The sequence below is a fragment of the Mchenga conophoros genome, linkage group LG12, assembly GCF_057382185.1.
Source record: "Mchenga conophoros isolate Kocher_MC1m ecotype Shallow Benthic linkage group LG12, M_conophoros_male_GT1.1, whole genome shotgun sequence".
NCBI lineage: Eukaryota > Metazoa > Chordata > Actinopteri > Cichliformes > Cichlidae > Mchenga > Mchenga conophoros.
In genome coordinates this window covers 25502075-25528391 of record NC_140537.1, presented here as the reverse complement: position 1 = coordinate 25528391, position 26317 = coordinate 25502075, and the positions used below count along the sequence as shown (strand labels likewise).

Genomic DNA, 26317 nt, shown 5'->3' with positions numbered 1-26317 from the left:
CTACGTTTTTCTTTCTTTTTGAATAAGAATCTTGAAACCAGCAGATGTGTTTTCAAGTGATTTAGCTCATCGAGAGTTTTTGACGCACTACAGGTTAAAGCTTTGTGTGTATGGATGGTGGGCTTAATGTTTACATTCTCGATTTGATTTTTCCACTCGGGCAGAGAGGTGCTGGCATAACCAGAGGCCCGTTACATAACCTGCGAATTCAGCCAGTAGGCTTTTGGGTTCAAGGAGATCAACTGGGTTGGATCATCAAGCAGAAAAATGGAAGAAAGTGACAGGGGCTCCAGCCACCGGCTGTTGATGTTAATCCAGCACACTCCTTCATGAGTCAGACCAAAGCAATACTCCATAAGCCTACATTTTGTAACCTAGTTCTCATACTTGTACTTGAATTCACTGAAGAGGGAATTTGAAGAACGCAGCGGGTTTTAGTAGGAACATGTTTCTGAAAAATACAAATGGATGACCTTGCGTTTGAGGTTTTCAAAAGGGGATATTAAAATGGGTTTTCAAGATTTAGTTAAAGATAAGATAAGATAACCTTTATTAGTCCCACACGTGGGAAATTTGTTTTGTCACAGCAGGAAGTGGACAGTGCAAAAGTTATGAGGCAAAAATTAGAATACAATAAGAATAAATACAGTACACAACTGTACAGAATAGAATAAAATAAAATACTATATACAGTAGAATAAAATAAAATAAATATACAATAAGATAAAAATAGAATACAAATACAAATACTATATACAACTGAGTAAAAATACAACGATGACAGAAAGGATTATTGCACTTAGTGTTATTGCATATGTATGGATGTGTGTGCTTGATCAGTTAAAGTCTTTATTATGGAGTCTGACAGCAGTGGGGAGGAAAGACCTGCGAAATCTCTCCGTCCCACACCGTGGGTGCCGCAGTCTCCCACTGAAGGAGCTGCTCAGTGCTGTCACAGTCTGCTGCATGGGGTGGGAGATGTTGTCCATCAGGGATGACAGCTTAGCCGCCGTTCTCCTGTCACTCACCACCTCCACTGGGTCCAGAGGGCATCCTAGAACAGAGCTGGCCCTTCGGATCACCCTGTTCAGTCTCTTCCTGTCCCCAGCAGAGATGCTGCCGCCCCAGCAGACCACGCCATAAAAGATAGCAGAAGCCACAACAGAGTCATAGAATTTCTTCAGGAGTGGGCCCTCCACTCCAAACGACCTGAGTCTCCGCAGCAGGTACAGCCTGCTCTGCCCTTTCCTGTAGAGGGCGTCTGAGTTATGAGTCCAGTCCAGTCTATTGTTCAGATGAACACCAAGGTACCTGTAGCTGTCCACAGCCTCAATGTCCATACCTTGGATGTTCAGTGGTTGCAGTGGAGAATGCTTGTGCCTGCGGAAGTCTACCACCAGTTCCTTGGTTTTACTGGCGTTGATCTGGAGGTAGTTCAGCTGGCACCAGTCCACAAAGTCTTGGGTCAGACCTCTGTACTCCTTGTCGTCCCCATCAGTGATGAGGCCGACTATTGCAGAGTCATCAGAGAACTTCTGCAGGAAGCACTGGGTGGAATTGTGGGAGAAGTCTGCAGTGTAGATGGTGAAGAGGAACGGAGCCAGAACCGTTCCCTGTGGGGCCCCCGTACTGCAGACGACCCTGTCCGACACACAGCCCTGAGTCCTCACATACTGTGGTCGGTCGGTGAGGTAGTCCAGGATCCAGGTAGTGAGGTGATGGTCCACTCCAGAGTTCACCAGCTTGTCCTTTAGAACCGAGGGAAGAATGGTGTTGAAGGCACTGGAGAAATCAAAGAACATGATTCTCACAGTGCTTCCAGCGGTCTCCAGGTGAGCAAGGGAACGATGTAGGAGGTGAATGACGGCATCATCATTAAAGGGACAGAAGTCCTTTTTTAAGGTTCAGGTTTGTGGCAACCAACCCGGTTTGTGGCAACCAACCCGAAATATTGTTGAAAGCTGACTCTGACATTAACAGCTGTCATGAATTAGACATTTTATTTTATATGATGGCAATTCAGATCCCTTTTTTTCTTTTTAAATATGTATATTGTTCATTTGAACACTGGGTTTAAGGTCAACCAAGGCAAAGCCTATTATTTGAGAGACCTATGTTTATATTGGGAGACATGGCAGTGATTAGTGATTATGCACAGTATTTATGACAATATTGATCTTTTTTCTGTGCTTTTGCTGGCAATGGTTTGATAAACCGTTCCTCTCGTGACACTCCTCCAAACACATAATTGTAGAAAACACAACCAGATGGGAAAACGACAACAACAAAAAAACCTGATTTTGGCAGAGAAGTCAGTCATCTACTTTGCTGTCATTTAGGTAATAAATTCCGTGGAGTGTCTGGACATGATACAGACCATGAAAGAAAAGGTTTTGTATATTCTCCATCTTTATACCATTACAACCTATTTTCTGAATGACTCGTGTTAAGCTGGCCAGCCAGCTGATTGTAATCACACTGATTATGCAGAATGGGTCATTTTCATATAGCTTTCAGTGATTCAAGTGCATGACCTTAGCTCAGACATAGGTTAACTAGGAATTAGAATTTAATCTGTGACCATCTTATGTTAAAACCCTACACTAACTGAACCTTTTTGGATAATGCACATATCCAGTCCTCTAAAAAGATGGCTTTAAATGTCCAAAATGTTCTAACCTCAGTAAAAGCATGTCTTGAATTATGGAATCAGCTTGGCAGACCTTTTTACATAGGCTATTCATATCCAACTATGTGGTTCCAAAATATTTAACATGCTGCTCTCATGTGGGGGTATTCTGGCAACCTTATGGGTTTGTGTAGTCTAGCATTCATGCTCTGTGCATTAATGCTAAAAACATGAGATGATTATATGTTGCCTTTTATTTTGTAAGTGACTAGTACTGAAACATACCCATTGCGGCGTTTAGGCTATGTTACTATTGGGCGACTAACCACCGAATGTTGCCATATTTAGATCCATCCAACCGCATTTTCATAAATGTGCAACACGCCTATGTGTGCTGCTGGGGGGGCTGACTTCTCGGTCGCGCAGTTGTGTCTGTGTGTGTGCGTGAGATAGGGATGCTGAGAGAAAGTGAGGCAGGGCGCGAGTGTGTCTGTGTGTAGAGAGAAAGAGAGAGCGCGCGCTCCAGGTTGGCGCAGGCACCGGTCAGGGAGAACGGAGCGTTGTGCAAGGTGGAAGCATGGCTTCGTCTCACGGGAGAAGCGACCTGCGGTTCGCAGACTGGATGGCAAGTTTACCGCAGAGCATGCACACTATCCCGCTCACCAACCTGGCTATTCCCGGTAAGTGTTTTTTTTTTTTTTTTTTAAGACCTTGTCCAAGTGTAATCGGATGAGGAGGATGCCCGTGTCTTTTTAACCTCGCGCATTGCGTACAGCTTTTCTAGTAGATTAGAAATGCACAAATTGACAGTTTCAGATTTGTGTTTTACCGCTTCCTAAACTTGAATTGTGCATTTAATACAACCGTCACTTTCGTTGCACCTCGTTGGAACAAAGGGTAAGACCTGTTGCGCAACCAAAGAAGTACTATGTATTTATAATAGTTCAGTTGCTTGTGTTGCGATCACCTGTCTAACGGTTATCAAAATACCCAGCTGTCGTGTTCGTTCTCCGGCCGAGTAAGTATGCACTTAGAAAATAATGATAATAAAGAAAAGGGTCATCTAGAACCACTCTATAGGTTCAGAATAGATGAGCCACGCTGCTCTGTTTGTGCTTTTATGCTGGGGTGGTGGCCACAGGGAGACGGAGTGGGATGGGTGCCGTCTGCACACTCAGGTGATCACAGCGCATCCCATTGAAAATGTGCTGTCGGACCTTTATCCAATCAGTGTGCCGGTCTTTTTAACTCCATTCAAATGGGAAATGCTGGTTGTATAGCCCACCACTGATCTGACTGATAGAATGTCTTATTAGCAGCCAGTTAAATCCATATTCACTGCCTAGCGATTATCACACCTCCACACAAAGCGATTCGATTCTTCATTCTTGTGAATTTCTAATCCTTTGTGCTTCATTCCCTTTCCCCCTCCTTTCTGTCTCACTTTCACTCTTCCGCTCTCTGTCTTTTTCTTGCTGAACTCCCAATACCTGAGGTGTTTATTGGTTGGCATGTGCAACATTGCATTTCACATGCAGATGGATTAGTGGTTGATGTCCAGGGCACGGCATATGACCAAATATGATCACAGCTTTTAAGGATGCCAAGACACATGCAGTCAAATTAGATGTAATGGAATACAAATAAGGACTGGAACAACATAGTATGCATAATCTATGCTTGTAATTTTGCTGAATCATGTGCTGTGCGGAATCACAGTTCATCCATGCCAAGACAGCATGGGAACATGCTCTGTCCCTTTTAATTAGGCATTAATATCTCTCATTGGTTCTGTGGCCTGCAGCTCAGCTGAGGATAGCTCAGTTTATCCTTCATTTGGATACAGATTCTGTAAACATCCACCAAATCTTTGCACTTTCTTGTGTTTGCCTGCACATATTTGCCAAGAAACTCCAGAACACACAGGATTTCTATCCAAGCTCATTATAGCAACAACCATGTGTTCCTATTGGAGTGTACGTCCGAGTTCTTTCAAAAGTGTGCATCTCATATCACATTCTTTTGTCTCATCATTGAACGCAGCATTAAGCCTTTGTTCAAGCAGGAATAAAACTGGGACAGACAAGAAACAAAAAGGATGGGCGATTCATTTCCTCAAACAAGTCTCATAGCTCCACTTAATTGGAAGAATATTATTTCCAGGATGTTACTGGAAAATGCTGCTGTACAAAACTTATTATACAACCGCTGCTGCCTGTTTCTTAGTTTATTTTTCTGTGCTCACTTTTTCAAAATAGCAATTCACCTACCGCAGAGCTTGAAATATCCAGGGAAAAGTAGTACTTTACAGTGTAGGATAATGTGATGGCTGCTACTCCGCTGTTGCCAGAAAACTTCACAGTCTAGCTGTTAGCACACATAACCATCTGAATGATTGACAGTTTATTTTAGGGTACTGAGGTGGCAGATTCATTACTGTCGGATTTTTTTAATATATATATAATGTTTTAACAGCATTTGCTGTGCTTCAAGTAACTGGTTAATGAGCTAATGCTGCCAAATTATTTGTGCATATAGCACATTAAAGATACTCAAAGTAGCAGGTGTTTGATGGCTACAACAGCTGTATAACAGATGTGTAACAGATTGCATGTGCTTACCTGTTACATTTGAGTGGTTCAACCTGCAAAATCTTGTTATGAAAGCAGTTTATATGCTACAGTACATATGATGCTGACTGTGGTTGTTCACTCATTTTAAATTCCTGCTATTTCTTGTTACTTTGTGTGATTGATGGACAATTCAAAAAATTACAATGAGACTGATCCAGTGACGGTAAACTTAGCAATGTCACCTACCTCTGTCAAGTGAACTTAAATACAGGTTATTTACAGTATTTAAATATGAGAGATATTAACAGATAAAAATCTGTTTTCATTTAGAGACACTTAATGAGATTGCACGGCTAGATCCATAAAGTTTTGGACACAGACACAATTTTTGTTCTGTCCATCTGCACTGTAAAGTGTCATCCAATGAATTTTGCTGTGCAACGTATTCCCATGCATAAGGAGCCTCCAACATATTTAATAAACGATGTTGTATTCTATGAATCTTGGACAAAATATCAGGTGTATGTTCTCAGAGCAGCCAGAGTAAGAAATGAGGGTTGAAAAAAACACAGCATTTCTTTATCCTGAGAGATGGTTGCAAAGGAAAGTATTCCTTAACGTTTTGCTCTTCCAGGTAAGGGGCAAAACACTGCAAAGTCTGATCCTGAATGCCAACAACATGGTCGAGACAATCTGAAATAGAGGAATGATCAATTTTGTCAAACTTAGCAGGCCCAGCTGAATTGAAATTGCATGATTTACCGAGTTCAAAAACACATGTGAATCATTTGACACTTAAAGGAGAGCTGACTCAGTGTGGTTGTGAAACCTGGAGAAGATTTGTCCAGAAAAAAGAAATGAGCTGTGCACAGAGCTTTTTCTTTCATTCTAGAATTACAGTATATAACAATAGTACTGAGGAAGGGTGTTATCTGAGGGAGTCAGATTTAGATGTTTTTAACTGGATGACACTGGGACAGCTCTTGTCCAGTTTATTTGGAATAACTGCACATTTCTAATTTGTTTGTTTGTTTGTTTGTTTTATGCTATGACTCATGACTGAGCACAGTTGCGTTGTGGCTGTTTGATTAATTATGTGAGAATAATACATGCTCTCATTTTCTTAATCCTGCTAATCCACTGCAGACTACGTTGTTTGAGACCTAAGAACATGGTAGCACTTAGGCATGACTCAGCTTTCTGCATTGTCCCTACATGCCACTTTGGCCTCCGGCTGTGTCGACATATCGCATCTATAAAAGTCAAATGGCTTGTGCCTATACTAATTGGAACTAGGTTGAAGGGCTGTGCAGGAGAGGAAAGAAAGACGTAGTAGAATATTAAATATTTGGGTCATTGAAGGGAGAGATGGTGAGGGAGAGGGAGCAGCTACCTTTCTTGTTTTACCCAGGCTGATTAGTGTTTGACTCTTTTCCTGTGGCTACTGTTAAATCTGCCAGGTGAGGGCTGCAGACTGGCTGGCATTCCTCTCAGCAAGACGGTCAGCAGAAAGGTGTGCCACCAGAGATACTGTGAATTTCTTTCTCTGTCACCATGAAACGAGCTTAAGAGGGGGAAGGGAAGATCTGTCACGTTTTTACTACCATAGTAATTAAATGGATTTTCAGTACTTTGTGTGGTGGTAGGTGTATAATTTGAACTATGTGCTCACTGGCATGTACAATATCTGTGTCGTGCAGGTGTGCATGACAACTAAATGAATCAGCACTATAGTGGCAACACAGTATTAGTCACTTATTATGAAATGCTTTTTATGGGTTTATTTAAGCACCTAAAATATTCAAATGTATTGTCTTAATAAATTGAACTGGTGAGTGAAACCATATCGTTCTGGATCGTTAAAGCTACATTAATTAATATTCAGCGATTATGAATCAGAAGAACTGCAAAATAGACTGCTAGCATGCAATTTATATACATTATACATTTATTATTTATATTATTTTTGCCTTAAACAAAGACTTTAGAACTAGCAGCTGTAACCCATTTACATAGACTTTCTCAGTTACTTTAGAAAGCGATGCAATCTCAACTTTTAGGTTTTTTTTACTGTTTATTTCTTATTTCAGAGTACAATGATTAAATGGTGCATCATTCTATTGTGATAATTTGGTCAACACACTTTTTAAGTACTTTATTTACTTCACACCCATGGCCGGTTTCAAATCACCAATTAACCTAACGTCTTTGGACTGTGGGAGGCAGCCTGGAGAAAACCCACTCAAACACAGGGAGGACATGCAATCTTGTCCTCCCTGTGTCCTCCCTTGCTGTGAGGCAAAAGTACTAAGCACTATAACACCGTGCCGTCCCATTCCATTCCATGCAGATAATATTGATTATTTTAATACCGGGGAAGAAGGCTGATTTACACTTCTCTATACTACATTTTCAGGCTCAGGGGAGCCATTCTTCACCTCCTGAGTAACAGCTCAAGGCTTTAGGTAAGCAATGAATAGCATGAATTACCAAGGGGGATGGGTGAAGGCAGTGGTATTAGGTTAAGATAGTCTTGCGAGAAATAACAACCAATCCACTGTAAGAAGAGGCATCTTGAGTTTCAGTGGTTCCCTCTGGATAGAGAAAAAGGCTTGCCCTGGACTTTTAGCTGTAAAAGGCCATTAGTCCCCTGATTAGATCACTTTGACGCCACTTAAACCCCTATAGAGCAAGATGGATGAATGGTATTAGATGCCAAGATAAACACTGGTAGTGCGGATGTTTGAAGAGGGGGAGTCAGTCAACTCAAAGCCACTGAAAAACAGGATATAATGTGCAATACAAAAGCAAAAGGGGGGTCTTTGTTAGAGAGAGAGAGAGAGAGAGAGAGAGAGAGAGAATGCCCATCTTAGAGCTATTTCCTGCCATGGCTCTTTATCTGTGAATCAAGACCCTCCTTAATCTGAGTGAAATTTTGTTTTGCCAAAGATATTGTGTGCATCTTGCTTGTTTGGAGCTCATGAGGATTTTACAGTTAGTAGTTTTGCAAAAAATTCCCTCGTTTGCAGTATTGTATTATGCTGATGCATGATACTCATAATTAGCCACTCATTAGCCAACATCATATATTTGTGGAGTTTTCACTTTTATAAGTTGCTTAAAGAAAATTAAAAAAAATATTGTAGAATCCAAAAGAAATGGTTCAGTGTGGAATTCTCCACTGGCTCGTTTTCCCACCATTTGCAGATAATTGCATTTCCAGCAGAGACACTTATCTTAATAGTCACATAGTCTCAAAGTCAAATAATTCAGCCTCATCAGAAATACAGTGTGCACACTAATGCTCAAACAAGATGGAGAAAATAAAGTGTTAAGACAGGAGAAAAGGAACTGGAGAGTTTGAAAAATAGATGCAAAGAGTAACACTTGCAGAATTACTGTAAAAAAAAAAAGAAGTGTAAATGACAAAATTATGTAGAGTCAGAAGCCTATATCTATCTTGTAGTAACATTTAGCTCATCTCCATCCTGTCAGTTTTCATTCTCTTCTCATTTTTTTTCTTCTCTTCTCCTCTTTCCTCTACTCAGCATCCTAAAATAGATCTAAAAAGGGTGGAGAGTGGTAATGTTTTGTAATGAAAAAGGGCACAAACCACCAGTGGTTCTCTCTGAATGCTCTGCTCTCATTCAGTCAGAATGACTCAGTTAACAAAGGTCAATTCTCTAAGGTAACAGTAGCAGCACCCAGCACCACTGTCATCAACATTGTCATCATCATCACTCTGTTTCACCTTGTTTAAGTCTTTTTTGTTGTCTCTGTGGCACTCTTGTTCATCTTCTCTCTTTGCAGTTTGAGACTCTTCTTCTTGTGTGCGGCTGATATTTACATGTCGGAGAAAAGAGTTCCCTGAGTTTGCTTTCCAATGAAAGTGCTACACAAGTGACATCTACTTGTATTATTCTGGGATATGTTTTTTTTCAGGGTGCTTTAGTTTTTTCTGTGTACACATCTTCAATTTTATCAAAGTTAAAGTGATCAAACAGCTTGACAGTAGTTTGTTTGGATATTGTTTGCGGTAGGTAATTCATATCAAACACTGGACTCTATTCCCCATTAATGCCTTTCCCAGTAATTGCATATTTTAAATACAGAGAGGAATGTTCATTCTCATGGCAGTAGCATGAAGATTTTGCGCATTTGTATATTATTGTAATTTACTGTCTGCATTTGGTGACAAAGATTATCCGGTCAGTGGTCTTTTTATTGATTTACCTGCTGCTTTTTTTTCATTCATCATGACACTCGATAGAAGTATCACAGTCACCGCACATTTGCACTCTGGTAAAAGCTAAGAAACAGCTGTACTTCTTAAGCAAACTTAAGTGGGCTGAATTCCTGTGTCAAGTTCTTGATAACATTTACAGAGGATCAGTGTAAAGCCTGGTAACTGGAAAAATCAGGAACTGGCACGAAATGTGCACATCCCAAGACCTGGAAACTGCAGGTGATTAATACTGCTCCGAATGTCACCAGTACCAATCTATGGAACATAAATGATAAACTATATAAGACAATCCACCCCAGTCACAACCTGTTATGTTGTATTTGCTTCTAAAGCTAAAATGAGAAGTATAAGAAGTTTAAAATCTTACACTTTGAAAGGAGAAGTTTTTTTGTCTCTGTAGACAAGTTTGAAATGACTCAGTTCTGAGCTGCTGTTGTTTGTTTTTGTGAGAATGAAAACTAATTGTGTGGATTGTATGTTTCAAAAACTGAAATGCTTCCACACATTTCCAAATGAATGTTTTTCCCTTGAGAAATGGCAGACCATCAAGGTGGAGCATAAACAATAATTAATCACATTCAGGGCTCAGGCATCATAATAGTATTGGAGTGAAGTTCTCACATTTCTGCAAATTCTCACAGATGTTCTGCACATTTGGCAAAAGATTTGGCCCTCCAGGGTTGATACTGTCTCAGCTTTTCCTGTGAGATTGTTTCTCTCTGCAACATGGCATCAACCATGGGCTTTTTGTCATACATATTTATAGAAGTATTTGTTAGCAATGCAAAACAAACCTCATTAGTTTCCCTCAGGTGCTAGGCTTTCATTAAAAACTAATAAAATATAGTTTGTTGCTAGATCCTTGGGGACTGTTAGATTTAATTTATATCTTATAACTGTTCTTCTTTCCCCAAACAGAACAACGCGTATCTCAAGGAGAGTGGCCTATGCAGCTTGATGGGTGTGTAGCTATTAGAAGTGTGTGTTGCAAAACTGAAACAATTATTCAGGTTATTGGTTAAAGGGCAGCAGCCACTTCAAGTGTAAATTAATTGTTTCAGTGATTTTTTTTTCTTTTTAATTAAAGAAGGCCAAACTTACCTTTTCAAACATCTCATATGTGAAGATTTGCTTACTTATTTTTACTTGTATACATTGTGAAGAGGTATTTGCCCCCTTTCCTAAATGTCTTCTTCTTCTGTTATTCATATTTATCAAACAGATGTTAATTAGACAAAATTAAGTTGTAATAGTTGTAAACTTTCCCAAGACTGGCCAGCCTAAATTACTCCAAGAGGTCATCAACAACTCATCCAGTGGTCACAAAGAACCCAGAACAGCATGTAAAGACTCAGTTATGGTCAGTGTTTATGCTCTTTGCCAGAAAAATCCAGAAGGAGAATGTCCAGCTTGGTTGTGGAGCAGGACAATTTATTATCGTTTTGTTTATTCGTATTGTTGCCTTTGCTGCTTAACTAATTTCTCCTTGCGGGACCATAAAGTATTGCATTGAATTGAACTGATCTGAAACACACCAGCAAGTCCACCTCTCAGGGCAGGGATAGCTCAGTAGGTAGAGTGGTTGCCCCATGATCGGAAGGTCGGGGGTTCGATTCCCCTTAACAGCTACCCTGAGGTACCCCTGAGCAAGGTACCGTCCCTACACACTGCTCCCCGGGCGCCCAATGGCTGCCCACTGCTTCACTGAGTGAATGGGTTAAATGCAGAGAGCAATTTCCCCACGGGGCTCAATAAAGTACAATAATGTACACACTTCTTTCAAAGGCTCAAAAACCAACTTTGGCCTAGTCAAAATCTGGATTTAAATCTAACTGATATGTTTGGCATGACCCTGGTTTCATGTTCAGAAACCAACCATACAGTCATGTGAAAGAGTCATTGTCTATTATCACAAGTGGCTGATCAAATTTCTTGCTACCAAGGGTGGCATCGCCAGTTATTACGTTTAGGGGGCAATTACTTTTTTCACATGGGGCCATGTAGGTAGGGGTTGCTTCTACCCCGTGATAGATGAAATCATTATTTAAAGACAGCTTATTGTATTAACTCAGGTTATTGTTGTGTAATATTACAATTATTTAATTATCTGAAACATGTAAGCATGACAAATATGCCAAAAAAAGATGTCAAGATGGGGGCTTAAATAAATTACTTAAATTGTTTGACTTTTTCCACCACACTGCAAGGGTCATTTCAGTAACAAGCGCCCTAAAGGCATCAGCAGTAGCGTAGTTTTCAACATTGACTGAATGACTGGATAATGAAAATAATTTTGCGATGATTATGATTTGTTGTTGCGCAACTTTGAGCCCTAAAAAGCAAAGATTTTCTGCAGAGGCAGCTGTTGGAGTCGGTTAAGGTCATGCTCTGCTACGCTGTGACCCTGGTGGTGCGGCTTAGCCAGTAGTGATGCGACTGCTGCCCTGCCCCAGGATTCAGCTGTCTACTCAGCTTATGGTCATTCGCTGTGCTGACTGTGAAGACCTAGCACCGCTATATAGATAGCTGAAGGTCAGTTCAGGCTCTGTGTCAGAGGGGTGGTGGTGGTAGAAGGTGAGGATGTGAAATGTAAAGGGGATAATGAAGAAGTCTCAGTGATTATGAGAGGAGCAGGAGATGTTAACTGCTCAAGCAGAACACACAACCTTCAGGTCTATTTTACAGCTGATCCTGAGTTTGTCTCAAGGAAATAGTTAAATGTCACAAAGGAATCACCATTCAGTGTACAGACTGGCTTACACAAATGTATTTTTTTCACCATTTCAATTTTAATACAACTAAGAAAACATCAACTGTATCACTGTTAATAACAAAATAAATATGCTTTTAGAGGTTTTTCACAGATTCCACTGCCTGTGACTTGTTTTATTTCCTGAGGCTTGTAGATGTCTGTATCTAAGATTTTTGCTGCCACTCCAAAATGATTGTGATCCCCAAGGCTCCAAAGATGACATTTGGAAAATTTCACAGCATGTATCTTTTCAGATACGGTTCCAGAGCTTGTCGGGAAAACTCTGACAGAAGACATAGATCTTTAAATTTTGATCATTCAGAGATATTGGTGAGAAGCGTAGTTGTGTGGAAGCAATTTAATGGCAGGTTCACTTGTTAAGCAAGTGTGTCTGAATTTAAGCAGGAATCCAAAACCAGGCATTTCACAGTTAGAGGTCTATCCTAGTTTAAAGCTTAGTTTAAAGTCTTCATATCCAGAGTGGATAAAATAGTTGTCTTCCAGGTTGTAAATTTGTTAATTTTTCTTGATTCTTTATTTTGCCTTTAATTTACACCAAAACTCAGTTTTATCGGAAAAGGATAATATGTAAACGATAAAACTTTATTAGAGAATGACCATCAGGAATCTGATTTCCTTGGGATTCTGACAGGGACATAACTGGATTTAACTTTGAACTATTAGAGTATAAGTAAGATGGATGTGTGTATGTATGTATATATATGTATATATATATTTTCTTCTTCAAGCTGTCCGAGTTCATGATTTGCAACCTTGGATGCTGTTTTTCGTGTAGTTAGTTTTGTTACCTTGGTTTTGGGCTATTTCTCAGTAATGACCTCAACTTTCAGTCGTCTCCCACCAGAAACGACACCTGCAGTAGTCAGTATGCAGACTCATGTTTGTGTTTCCCCCAGGATCCCACGATTCCTTCAGTTTTTACATCGATGAGGCGTCTCCAGTGGGCCCCGAGCAGCCAGAGACGGTGCAGAACTTCGTTTCTGTTTTTGGCACGGTGGCCAAGAAGCTAATGAGGAAGTGGTTGGCTACACAGACTATGAACTTCACGAGCCAACTGGAGGCTGGGATCCGGTTCTTTGACCTGCGCATCTCCACCAAGCCCCGTGACCCTGAAAATGAGCTGTACTTCGCCCACGGGCTCTTCAGTGCCACGGTTAGAAAAGAGTAGAGTTTTGATGGTTTTTGATGTGATGACTGTTTAGCAATGCTTGTGGTTGCTAAGTGATATCTAACCATCTCTGTGTGTGTGGCAACATATTTATATTTGAGTGTAGACTGAGAGCCTAATTATACAAGGTCCTTCAGAGATTTGAAGTACACAGTTCACAGTCTGTATGTCTACATTTAATATCATCACTAAAGATTTTAATAATGTGCATATTTTGTTTTTTTTGTTGTTGTTTTTTTTTAGGTCAGAGAAGGCCTAGAGCAGATCAGCAGTTTTCTGTCAGCTCATGCCAGAGAGGTGGTCTTCCTGGATTTCAACCACTTCTACGGCATGCAGAACCTGCACCATGAAAAACTGGTGACCATGCTAAAGGAGGTGTTTGGAGAGAAGCTCTGCCCTGTTGTTTTTGCTCAGGAGGTATAAATACACTTAACTTTTAACAGGGAGGAGGAGGGGTACGTGAAGTAGGAGCAGCTGAACATTTTTCTGATGCTTCTTTCGTCTTACCAAGAACATCTTATTTAGCTGAGTTCAAAAGACCTCAAGCAATTATTGTTTTCTCAGCACCGCACAACAGTGATTTTGTGTTTTGATCAGTACCGATGTAGAATTATGGTTATTACATCTCTAATCATAGTTCATTTTTTCACTCAGAATAATAATAATAATAATAATAATAATGGATTGGATTTATACAGCGCTTTTCAAGGCACCCAAAGCGCTTTACAATGCCACTATTCATTCACTCTCGCATTCACACACTGGTGGAGGCATGCTACGGTTGTAGCCACAGCTGCCCTGGGGCAGACTGACAGAAGCGAGGCTGCCATATCGCGCCATGCCCATTTGCTTAGGAGACAAGTAGAAAAGTCTCCCTAAGATGAGACTTTGCTCTTTGAAGGTTTTTCAGGGTTTTTTTTGTCTTTTCTCCCATCCAATTGCGGCCCATCTTCATCTCCCACCCTCCCCTGTAACTGAATAACCTAAAATAAGCAGTACCAGTTAGCCCTACAATTCATGAACTACCACAATCGCTGACACCACTCTAAGATGAGCACCTTCCTGTCAGGTGCAGCAGCTGAGTGAAAGAAAAAGAGGGCAAAAAGGCCAAGAGTGACTAGTAGGTTCTGAGAAAACAATGAGCTTCTCCTCAGTGTTTAATTTTGTAGACGGAGACCTGAGACTGTAAGTTTATCTGCCATTCCCTTGTCATCTCTATAGCCCACATTTGCTTTGCTATTCAAAGTTAATCCACTTCAGCACTGTTTTCCAGCACTTGTTTGGTCTATTTTAAGAACTAATATTCAGCTGCAAGCCCATTTTTCAAAAAAATAAATCAGCTCAAATAATCAGCTGGAAAAGAAGATGTGAAGTGTATGCGTCTTGGGATTCTGATGAAAAGGTGTATTTTTGCTGTAATTGACACTCCCTGAGGATCATCTAGCTCATTGCTGTTACCGGTTGCTTACGATTAATTAATATTGCTATCCAGCATTTCTTTCATCGGATGTAGCCAACAAAATGTGCTGCTGATGTCCAGCTATACACATAAGCATGTATTTGTAAGAATGCAACTTGTGGGAGACAGTCTCACTGTTTTTACGTCTGCAAAAATGCTTTCAGAAATGTATCATCACGTTAGAGTCAATGCAATTCACTTAAAATAGATTTTATATGTAGTTTGGTTCACTTACAGCTCTCTGTTGGTGTTTTATTGAGCCACTGACTTCAAAAATAACACATCTGACACCTTCTGTGATAAGTCAGTACTAAATATTGAAGATGCATCACTCTGAGAGAAATTCATTCATTCAGAATTAATTCAGAACTAAGCTGTCAATAAATCAGCTACCTGTTCAGGTTGTTTTATGTTCCTCAGTTTATAACCTCTTGCTACTATGAACACCTCCCTCCCTCACTCAGGTGAGTCTTCAGTATCTATGGGAGAAGGAGTACCAGGTGCTTGTCTTCTACCACCATCCCATGGCCCTGGAGGTGCCCTTCCTGTGGCCAGGCCAGATGATGCCTTCTCCCTGGGCCAACACCACTGACCCGGAGAAGCTGATTCAGTTTCTGCAGGCATCTATCACTGACCGCAGGTACATTTCATATTCATGAATCCAGTGTCTGCTACACAGAGGAAGAAATCAGATAAAATCTGTTGTGTTCCCCGCATAAATTTTTTTAATCACTTTAATTAATGATCCATGTTTCATTAACTTGGTTTTATGTTTTGTAACTTTGCAAATGAGCCATAAGGATTAAACACAATGGATCTTTTTTATCATGATGTAGATATATTGCAGTGCTTAGAGGTCTGTACAAATAATTTGACTTGCTTTTGGCTCCTTTGCTTAACTTACTGATTTCATCAGCATGCTGCTACAAGTAAGCAGGCTTTAAAAAGATTAATTGCAGTTAATGCAAAGTAATTAATTCAAAGGTAAAGCAGTGAATTATATAAGAAGTAGCACTTCTGTAAAGCAAATATATTATGGTGACTATTAAAAAGGAAGAAAGTTACAGCAAAGATAACATGTAAACCCTCAACGTTTCTCTTGCAGGAGGAAGGGGACATTCTTTGTCTCCCAGGTGGTTCTGACACCAAAAGCCAGCACTGTGATGAAGGGTGTGGCTAGTGGACTGAGAGAGACAATTACAGAAAGGTGTGCATGCTCATTTATGTGCATGTTTTTGTGCTCATGATCGCTATTATGCTAGGCCTAGCAAAAAATGCATTGTTACCACCAGTGGTGGCACACAGTCTTCTTCCACACATACACAGACGCTCAGTTTTGTGACCAGAGTTATGGAAACACCTCAGGCACCAGAGCCCACAGAAGTGATTTAGCCATAACAGCTCGCAACAAAAAAATCACAAGCGTGTGTACCCTGACAGATACACACTTTAGGAGTCAAATGTGAGTCATTGTGGCATTTTGTAACTACAACCAAAGGCATGGTGGTTTCTACAGGTATCCCCAGGCATTTGACACTGGCCTAATTCGAGTTATTGTTTTTCTTTCATCTTTTTTTTGTCTGGAACAACTGCCATAAACCAGAGGCAATTTTTCCTCACGTTATGTCTCCTCTTTTCAGTTATGGTACACAACTTTTTTTTAAATTATATTAATTTACCCTTAGCTTTGTCTGTGTTTCATTCCCTCTTAATGTCCCCAGTTTGTTAAAAGCATCAACAGCAAAAGCATCAATTTTCCTGGCATGAATTATTCATTTGATAATTCCACTATCAGCCTCTCTCACCAGGCATTTAGTTACTTTGATGTAGGCATCCTTCAGAATCCCATCCAAGCGTTTTGCACATAGACTGCCAGCGTTGGACTCAGCATAACAAGAAAGCAAACAACGAGGAGACAACGCGTAGATTTTATTTTTAATTTTTATGCAGAAAGCTGCTCTTCTTTGTTGCTCAGCTCACGTGAACATGTCCGGCATGTTCAGAGTGTCCTTCACGCAGCTGGTGTCTGGCTCGCAGACATCACATGCAGCATCACAGGGATCTTTTATCTCAGCACGCCCCTCTCTGTGTTTAACCAACTGTGAATCATCCCTTCCTCTCTTCCTTTTTTTGACATCATTTTTTTCCCCTTGCACTCTTTCCACTAACATGCTTTTTCTTTTCATTTATCCCAGGGCTTTACCAGGTATGATGCAGTGGATCAGATCTCAAAGACCCGGGGAGAGCGGCATTAACATCATCACAGCTGATTTCGTGGAGCTTGGAGAATTCATCAGCGCCGTCATCACCCTCAATTATCACCTGGATGACGAAGACGACGATGCGACCTGAGAACCCGCAGCAGGCGTCAAGGAGTGCAGTCACCACCACTGATACTAGTGGTTGCGTCTGTGCTCACTCTTTTCTCTTTGGCATTTATTTCAGGAGGGGGAGCTAAACGGCTCCTTTCACTTTATTTAGGGCTATAGTGAGATGAGCGGTCAAATGGAAAAAGGAGATTGAGGAATTTCAAGTTGAGACTGGTAGACATAACGCTGATGTTCGGTTGGAGCACTTTGAGAGTGAGGTTTTGTTTTGTTTGTGTCCAGTTTTAGGGGATCCAAAAGATTTTTGATTATTTTGTTTGTTTTTTCAGGTAAAATGTTTATTTTCTTTACTCCCTGTGCTGTAAAAATCCCTGCTTTGTCCACTGATCAAATGCACTGTTTTCAGGCTTACCACTTCATCACGGGTAGGTTCCTCAGAGCATATCAACCGTCTGCTAAATGTATTGGTACATCAATCGTGGTATTCTAGTGACAGTGACAGTTTTTTCAGAGGCTGTTTATAATAAGTCTGTGTATCTCAAACTTTAGGCCGGTGTAAGTAGCTAGCAGTTGTATGTCTTGTTTGGCAAATCTGTCCAAGTGAATTCTCTCTCTTTTGTTTTTAACAATATGCATCTTTGGTCAGATCACTGCGGGTGTTTTTGAAAACGCCTCCAGCAGCTTGAATGCAGAGTGTGATTAAAAAGTGTTGTTCCAATGTGTTTATTCAATACATAGACAAAAACGAATCATTCCCATTTCTTTTTGAAACTGTATTCCCTCGTGGGATTTTCACCCAGTAAGTCTCCACTGAAGCCAGCTTGCAGCAATGGCGTTTATTAGACACCTGTGTACTCTAAAACTATTTATCGATAGATTAAAATGATTCATGCAGTAATTCAAAACCATATTGCAAGAGAGAGTGAGAGTGCAGCTTGGCTGGCCGACAAGTGTTCTAATCATGTAAGATGGATACACAGCGGTCTCTTGTGCATGAGCACTAAAACAGTAATTTTCACATTATCTGTTTGATTCATATTGCAAGACAAGCATCAGTTCTCACTGTTGGAAATGAAGTTGATGAAGCAAGACATTTCTAATGAGAAGGCATTCAGTGTGACTTTTTTTTTTTTGCATTCTGTCGTGGGTGTTGAGTCGTGATAGCCAAGTATAAAAATACAGTATATCTGGGTGCCACCGTCTGCATTTCCTTTGCTCATTGCTTGCCCCCAGTCTGCATGTATCTGCAGATATATGTCTGCATATATATATATATATATATATATATATATTAGGGGTGCAACGATACACAAAATTCACGGTTCAGTTCGATACTTTGGTGTCACGGTTCGATATTTTTTCGATACAAAAAAAAATGTTCATGCCTTTTTAATTTGTCATTGATTAAATTTTCACGGCACATTCCGCACCACATCTCTGTGCGTCCATCATTTGTTTGAAGCCAGCTCACCTCCTGCAAATACTTTTCCGCTTCTTTTGTGGTTCGGACTCCTGACATTTCTTTGGAGGTGGAGGAACATCACAGTAATTGCTTAAAGGAGCTTCTTCGACATCTTTAAGAGTTCTAAACAAATGTCTGTCCTCCTCCTGAAAATCTTATGTACGCAAACACGCGTTGCAACTTCTTATCTTGTGCACGTTTTTTATTTTGACAGCGAATGCGCACCTGCGGACCACTTATGTGCAGCCCTGGTTATTTAGCTCGTCATATTGCAGCCACAGAAATTCTTTTGTCCATGAAACCATAAAGCTGCACTTTATTTTTGCCTTATAGTCTGATTTGTCATAACTTTTCCGTTTTGTGGTAAGCTTTTCTTTGGCTGTCACTTCTTCACCCTGACCTGTCTTATTTGGTCGGGACGTCGTCGATTTTGCGAGCCCTGTATCTGATTGAGGAATTACTCATCTTTGGAAAAGAGAGTTTATTACAGAGAAATGGCTCTTTCCAAAATAAAAGCTATACTATAAGCTTCTTCTGGGCTATACTCTCAGCAGCATATTAAACATATCAGGTCCCCATAAGGAGAATCATGTGCTAACGGCTGTCTAAATGACTTGGGTAAAGTTTGTAGCATGCGTGCTTGTTGTTTTTGTCTGCTTCCACTTGTCTTTGCACTAGGATGATGTCGGCGTAAATGTGCAGTCATATTCGTTGTGTTCCCACTAGTGCTGTCAGCGTTAATCTCGTTGAAATGACGTTAACGCCACAACACAGAAAATCTCCGTTAACGAGCTACCGCGGATCGCCCCGTGCGTGGGGCTGGACGGCCAACACGTTAACGAGCTAACTGCGCTAACACACTAGCTCCCACCCATGTAATTGAGCATTGTGGCACATCCAACATACTGTTTTACTTTAGTCCATGACGCGCTTACCTTCAGGGTCATACGTCACATGAAAACCAAAATAGTTCCAAACGCCAGATCTGAATGAGGGTGGGGAAGGTTCACTTTGCCATGTTGCAAGGAGAGCTTAACTTCTGTCTCGCTAGCTTGCCCTGCGCTCAGTGAATCTGCGTTCGAGTATTCCGCCTAGGCTGCACTGTCGAGCGCAGATCCACTGAGTGCTCAACACAGACAGCATCGTCAGAAGGAAAGTTGATAAAATAAATTACAAATTTTGCATTGTTCGATACATATGCGTACCGAACCGAAAGCACCGTATCGAACGGTTCAATATCGATACGAGTATTGTTGCACCCCTAATATATATATATATATATATATATATATATATATATATATATATATATATATATATATATATACATATATGAATGAGTCACCCTGAGCTCCATCACTATATCATGTATTTCATAATACTAGGTGACTGCTTCACAGCCACTCAGAGACTTATTGTATTTAAAAAATAAAAAAAAAATCATAATTTAGAGTCAGGGGTCCTGATTTGGCAATGATGTTTTATCACTAGGAAAATAATACAAGAAATATTCAGTTGAGATATATGTGCAACTCTTTAGCATCTTCTTATCGCTCATGCTTATGAATCCCTCAATTTCTGCTGTATCAATGTTAGGGCAATACATTAATTTCTTATTTATATTTGGTGCATGTCATTCTTTCGCTTCCCGGGTTTAAATCAAGATGGAAAAGTACAAAGAAATGAGATTCAAAAAGACATCTTTTGTTGCAAGGTTTTATGCATGGAAAACACACACACACACACACACACACACACACACACACACACACTAGTCAAATATCCACACACCTCATGGTCTGTGTGGTATTTTCTGTAGAGAATGTATTCTGCCAGGACAGTGTTAAGAAGTTCAGTAATGTAAAGCCAAAAACAGAAAACTTTACTCTTTGGATTGGTGAATGTATGTGTCTCGTGCGTATCTGTGCCATTTCTAAAAGTTTCATGTGAGTGACTGAGTTTCAGCTAGAAAGTCATGTTTGTATTATTATGCTTCAATGTGAAAATGAGTTCAAGTTTTAGAGTTTAAAGATGTGGTTTCATGTTAAAATGTTTTATATCGTGGAGAGTTTCTACATACTGTAACTGCAAATAGTATACTGCCGATAAATTGTAAGATATTTAGATTATTATATCGTCACTAACAACATTTTCTTCGTTTTAGTGAACTACCACACCGCCCGCGTTTGTCATATTTATTTTACACTTTACTTTTTTTTGCATGAACTGAAATCTTCTACATACTATACTGTTTTCTGTACACCTAGAGGGTCCATGAGGTTTGTGCATAAATTTGATTATTTTCTGCATATTGTTGTTAGGAGCATGCGTGCATCTCAGCTGGAAATGTTCCTTCCCTTTAAGACAAATGTCTAAATTAATTTATTTTTTAAAGGTTGCACTCTTACTAGCCCATGCAGATCATGAATGAACCCACACAAATGAGCAGACTTTAAAATGCTTGCAAACCGTGTTGTAAGGACATTTGTGTCTCTCCTGGTCCAAACTGTTGTCACTGCCTTTATGTTCTGATGTGAAGAGTCCTTTGCTGTTGTAAAACTCGGAAACCTTTGTTCAAAGTGACTCTGTTCTAAGTGGAAAATGGCAGATCAAATAAAGCTTCTATGCCTATTAAGTGAAGTATCATTTCCTCAGGAGTGTCTGGCTTGTTGAGTGGTTAGTGGTTGCTTGGTTGCTTAATTGCTTGACTGAAAAACAAAATCATTATTATGGCCATTATAATAAAATTCTAATCTAATTCAATCACTAAATGGCGGTACTCTAGATCTAATGTAGATTTTCAGCTTTTAAGCCAGCATAGCTGCATTTTTTTACTCGATTTGTGCAGAGGAGCATCTTAAAATCATCCTGTTTCCAGGGTGATGTGGATGGAGGTGGGTGGGCAGCGGCACCCAGGGTGACCTTACTGAGACTGTGTTTTGTAATTCAGCATCTGCCATTCTGCAGTAAGGCGTTGCTCATGAAGAGGAAATAAAGATAACTCAGGTGGAGAGTAGCCCCCTGCATCTGTGCACCTTCGAGAGTATCTAATATGATGACTAATATGATGCACTTATTAGTTATTACAATCTTTTTTTGTTAGGTTAATGTTTTTAAGCATGTAGTTATTCGCTTAAAAAAGGTTAGTTTTGATGCAGTTCTCATGTTAATGCTGTTTTACTCTTATTAACAGAGGTTAATTGACTGAGTGCACTCACTGCTGTGAGCAGTCATCAACCTTCTTTGGAAGCTGCGGTGTGCAATAGCAGAGTGGTTTTGATAGCCACAGACTAGCTCAATGAATGGATATTAAGTGCTTTGATTGCACATTACAGTAGTTTTGGGAAGGAATGGCACAGCTACTTCCCTTTCTCTGTTTATATTCCTTTCTATGTGATATGAGGATTCTTTAAATGTTCTTGTAGTGTGCTTTTTATTTGTTTTCTAAACCATGTTAATGGACTGATGGATGACATGCCAAGAAAAAAAATGAACGGAAATAGTCTTGGATGTTATTGCTGCAGTCATTTTCCCCCGAAGAAATGATAAAAATGCCAATGTGTTGTTGTGCTTAAAAATGTGTGCATGTTTGGGTCTGTCTGTCTTTTTTTTTTTCTGTCACGCACGCACAAGCAAATAGACAGATGAAGAGGAGGTAGAGGTGTAGGAGGTAGAGATGATGGCATTCAGACAGTTTAAAGAGGGGCAGCAGTGAAATGCACAGTTTCAGAAAAGTTTGAAATGTGTGGAGGAGGAAGAATAATTTTACCAGCCACTCTTGTTTCTAGTTCTGAAGTCCTGATTGCTGTTTCTCTGAGGCATATGTATGTATGTATATATATATATATATATATATATATATATATATATATATATATATATATATATATATATATATATATATATATATATATATGGTAATGTATAGTAAATCCTTTGAATGGAAACTGTTCTCTCAGGCATGAAGAGGAAATAAAGAATGAAGAAAAGTAATTGGAATGCTACAAACAAACTAAACACAATTTTTCCTTGTCCTAAAAACGCAAGGAATTAGGAATTGGAAGATATATTTCTAGCCTCAGAGATAAAAGCAGACATGTATCCTAACTCGGTTTTCACAGCTGAAAAAAGGAAACAGAATATGTGGTCAATCGTTTATGGGTGAGGCTGAGATGCACTTCACCCTACAGTGTAAAACATGCAACGGAGTAAAGAACAAGTTCAACACTGGGGCAATGGCGGGACGGTAATTAGTACTGTTGCCTCACAGCAAGGAGGCCCTGGGTTTGAATCCACTGGCCAGCCGGGGCCTGCTCCCTCTCACAGCCCAAAGGCAGGTATGTTAGGTTAACTGGTGGTTCTAAATTAGCTGTGCTGTAGATGAGAATGTAAGTCTGAATGACTGTGTGTCTCTTGGTGTTAGCCCTCTGATAGATGGTGACCTGTGGAGGGTGTGACCAAACTCTTCCCCAGACAGATGGTTGGATGGACAGAGAGAGAACTTAATGACCTTTGAAATGAGACAGAGGAAGCAAAGCTTTCTTAAAAGTCTTGTGACAACCAAGAGAGGGGGCATGAGAAAGAGAGAGAGAGTTGGTCCGTGGCCACTGGTGGTTTATGACCTTTTTAGTCACAACTCATTTTTAAACAGTCTGCATATAAATATGCCACATCAGCAGACAACCCATATACTATAGGGTGTTTGCCTTTTTCCTCCATCTTTATTTGTATTTAACAATTCTGGTTAACATTAGATGGATGGATGGATGGATGGATGGATGAATGGATGATGGATGGATGATGGATGGATGGATGGTGTTCAGTTTCTTATTACCGCACATGTCCTTGGATTTATCTGATGACCCCTTTAGTCACTAAAGCACCAGGCTAGGAAGCTCCAGCACATGTATAGTGGGCCTAATTCTTTTAAATAGAAATAATTATGGATGATTTGGGGTTTTTTGACCATTCAAAATCTTGTAGTATACTTAAATATGTTTGTAACACAATTTGGACATTCATCTGGAGATGAGTATGGATAAAAGCTGCATATTCATTGACTGATACACCCTGTGTGTGCAGCTTACTAACGTCTCTGGCAAGCCAAACTTCCAGGGCAGATGGCGGTCAAAGATGGCTCTCTGAACATCATGAAAACCACACAAGCAGAACTAATGAAGGAGGGCATGGTCTGGTGGCATATTGTCTGAGCCAAATGTTATTCTAGCCTGAGGTGCTGGGATTTGGCTTGCTGCTGTACAGTAGCTGAGTCATTTAGCATTAGGTGGTCATTTCAGAAATACTGGAAATTACTTTTACATCCATTATTGAAGTCCAGGGGAAAGATATGCATGACTTCAGTGTGATTGCCTTGAGTTTATGTCATAAACTGAGGTGACACGCTCAGACTAAAGTATTCTCCTAATTATATATTTCCTTTAATGGTTATTACTACATAATTACCCAATATAATTTCACCTTCTTGTGCGTGAAAAATAAAAATCTTGGGTGGTCAGTTTAAATCCAGCCCACATCTGCAGTAACCTTCTATGCATAGAGTTGGCAAAATTCAGATAGTGAGGCTATAGCAGCATTTGTAATGGATGTTTCACCTTTGCTAGCCACAACCATCACCTTCATCTTAAAACTACATCCTAAGAATGACAAAAGCATGGACTAGTTTTTCAACATTACTCTTAGACTGGATGTTTCTTTTTTTCAATACCGATCAGATGAAATAAGGTAGTCCTATAGACTTGTTTCATAAATAAATATAAATTTCAAATGACAGGGAAAATATATAATAAAGATCAGTTCATCACATGTAATTAATAAAGCATTAATTGAGGGTAAGACATTTTGCATAGTTCTGTAGGTATGGTATTTGCATAGACATGCAGATTAAAAAAAACATTATTAGATTTTTAAATGAAATAATTACCAAGGTTGTATGAGGGTGTTTGTTTTTTTTAAAACTGATGTAAACTCCTCCATAGCAACCAGTTTTAGGATCTAGAGGAAAAGTTCAAATATGTAGAGGAATACTTGTGACTTCTTGACTGACAAACACAAACAAAAACACACACTAGCTTCTTTGGATACTGACCAGGTGCAATCATAGAGACAAAATCTTAAATATCTCGGATACATTTGCAGAATGGATACTGGTGAGCTGCTGGAACAAATTGCTTTTGACATCAGACCGACATCACAAGTGATGTGGAAGAGGTTTGCGAATCTGCTGGGACCAGGTGTCAAACGGATCAGAAGAAATTTGATGTCTAAAGCAGAATTAGAACTGCTGCGGTATAAGATAATGTCCAGACAGTAGTACAACAAGAAACAAGTGGCTGAAATGAAACTGATGATGAAAGAGCAGATCACTCTGATCAAATAACAGTAAAATTGTGTTTCCCTGCCTGAACAGAGAATCGAGACTTATTCCAAAAAGGAAACTTAGTTTAAGTATCCCTTTACACACAAAGATCCCACAGTGTGTTTTAAATGACAACATTTCATCTGTAACAGTACCTAATGATCGGGCATTATTACACATGGCTAATAATCTGTAATGCTATTGCAGATAAAGTAATACAAGGCTCCGTAAAACATATCATCTGTGTCACCGCTGCCTGCTCTGCTTTGTCCTGTTGCTGCTGCTCTCCCTGCCTGTGGCTTTGCAGTATGCACGTGGAAATGCAGGGAGGCCTCACAACAGAGAAACAGCAATCAGGACTTAGTGGTCCTGACTTCAGTAGGTAAATATCACACAATTTCTACTTTGTTCTAAAATTGCTGCACCTGGAAAATGACTTCTAAATAAGGAGGTTACCTTGGGGGAGCTTTTGAGTGGATAAAGGGCTGAGATTTTGGGCACTAAGTGTTTGCTCAAGCTTTTTTTTTCTGCTTTATTCCTCTGCTATTGCTATATTCTCATCTCCAACATGTCTTTCCCTTTCCTGTCATTTTACCTCAGTTTCAATCACACTATGCGTTCATTTGACAACCTTAAATTGTAATGTGGGTTGGTTATTGCTAGAATTGATAGGCAGCAGGAATCAATGCACAGCAACACAACCTCGCCTGCCCTGCGACTGCTAAAAAGCATTTCGATGCAGCACTCAGTTTTTGCTATTGAGCTGCCACTATGTGATGAATATGAAGCCGTGATTGCCTGAGACAGCAAATATATATTCATCATTAGTGAGAACCTTGACACATATAGGAACAGCTTTTCATAAACAGCAGAAAATCTCAAGTTTGGCCGTGAGATATGTCTCCTTGAAGCTGCAGAGCTGACTGTGATGGACATCACCCAACCTCTCTCTGTCTCCCTTACCATGCATATATGCCAGGAATATTAAGATATGAAGATATAAGATATAATCGAGCTCAAGCAGAATGGCTGTGTTGCAGTTTTCCTCAAAGGTGATAAATACTGTGGAGATCAGAAACAGTCACAAATTTGCTTGAATCAAATTTAACCCAAGAGGAAACAGTTCTTAAATCTCTGTTGCCCTCCAGTGTTTGGTGGGATAAATCACATCTCAGTATGCATCACTACTGTATGTCTGTTTTTACTGTTTCAGAGCTGTAGATGCAAAAAAATCACTCATCTGAATAAGTTAAAAATGATAGTAGTCATTTAGATAACAGTTTACAAGGAGAAACACTGAAGCG

At 39.9% G+C, this 26317-nt stretch overlaps 1 protein-coding gene across 1 annotated transcript; it reads left to right on the top strand.

Annotated features, from left to right (window-relative positions):
- The first annotated feature begins 3020 nt into the window (after positions 1 to 3020).
- plcxd3 (phosphatidylinositol-specific phospholipase C, X domain containing 3) lies at positions 3021 to 18372 on the top strand. The gene is made up of 6 exons (XM_085294754.1): positions 3021 to 3309; positions 13118 to 13374; positions 13633 to 13806; positions 15313 to 15488; positions 15954 to 16055; positions 17044 to 18372. The coding sequence occupies exons 1-6, from the start codon at positions 3207 to 3209 to the stop codon at positions 17198 to 17200; spliced, it is 969 nt and encodes a 322-aa protein (XP_085150880.1). The 5' UTR covers positions 3021 to 3206; the 3' UTR covers positions 17201 to 18372.
- Positions 18373 to 26317: the final 7945 nt, after the last annotated feature.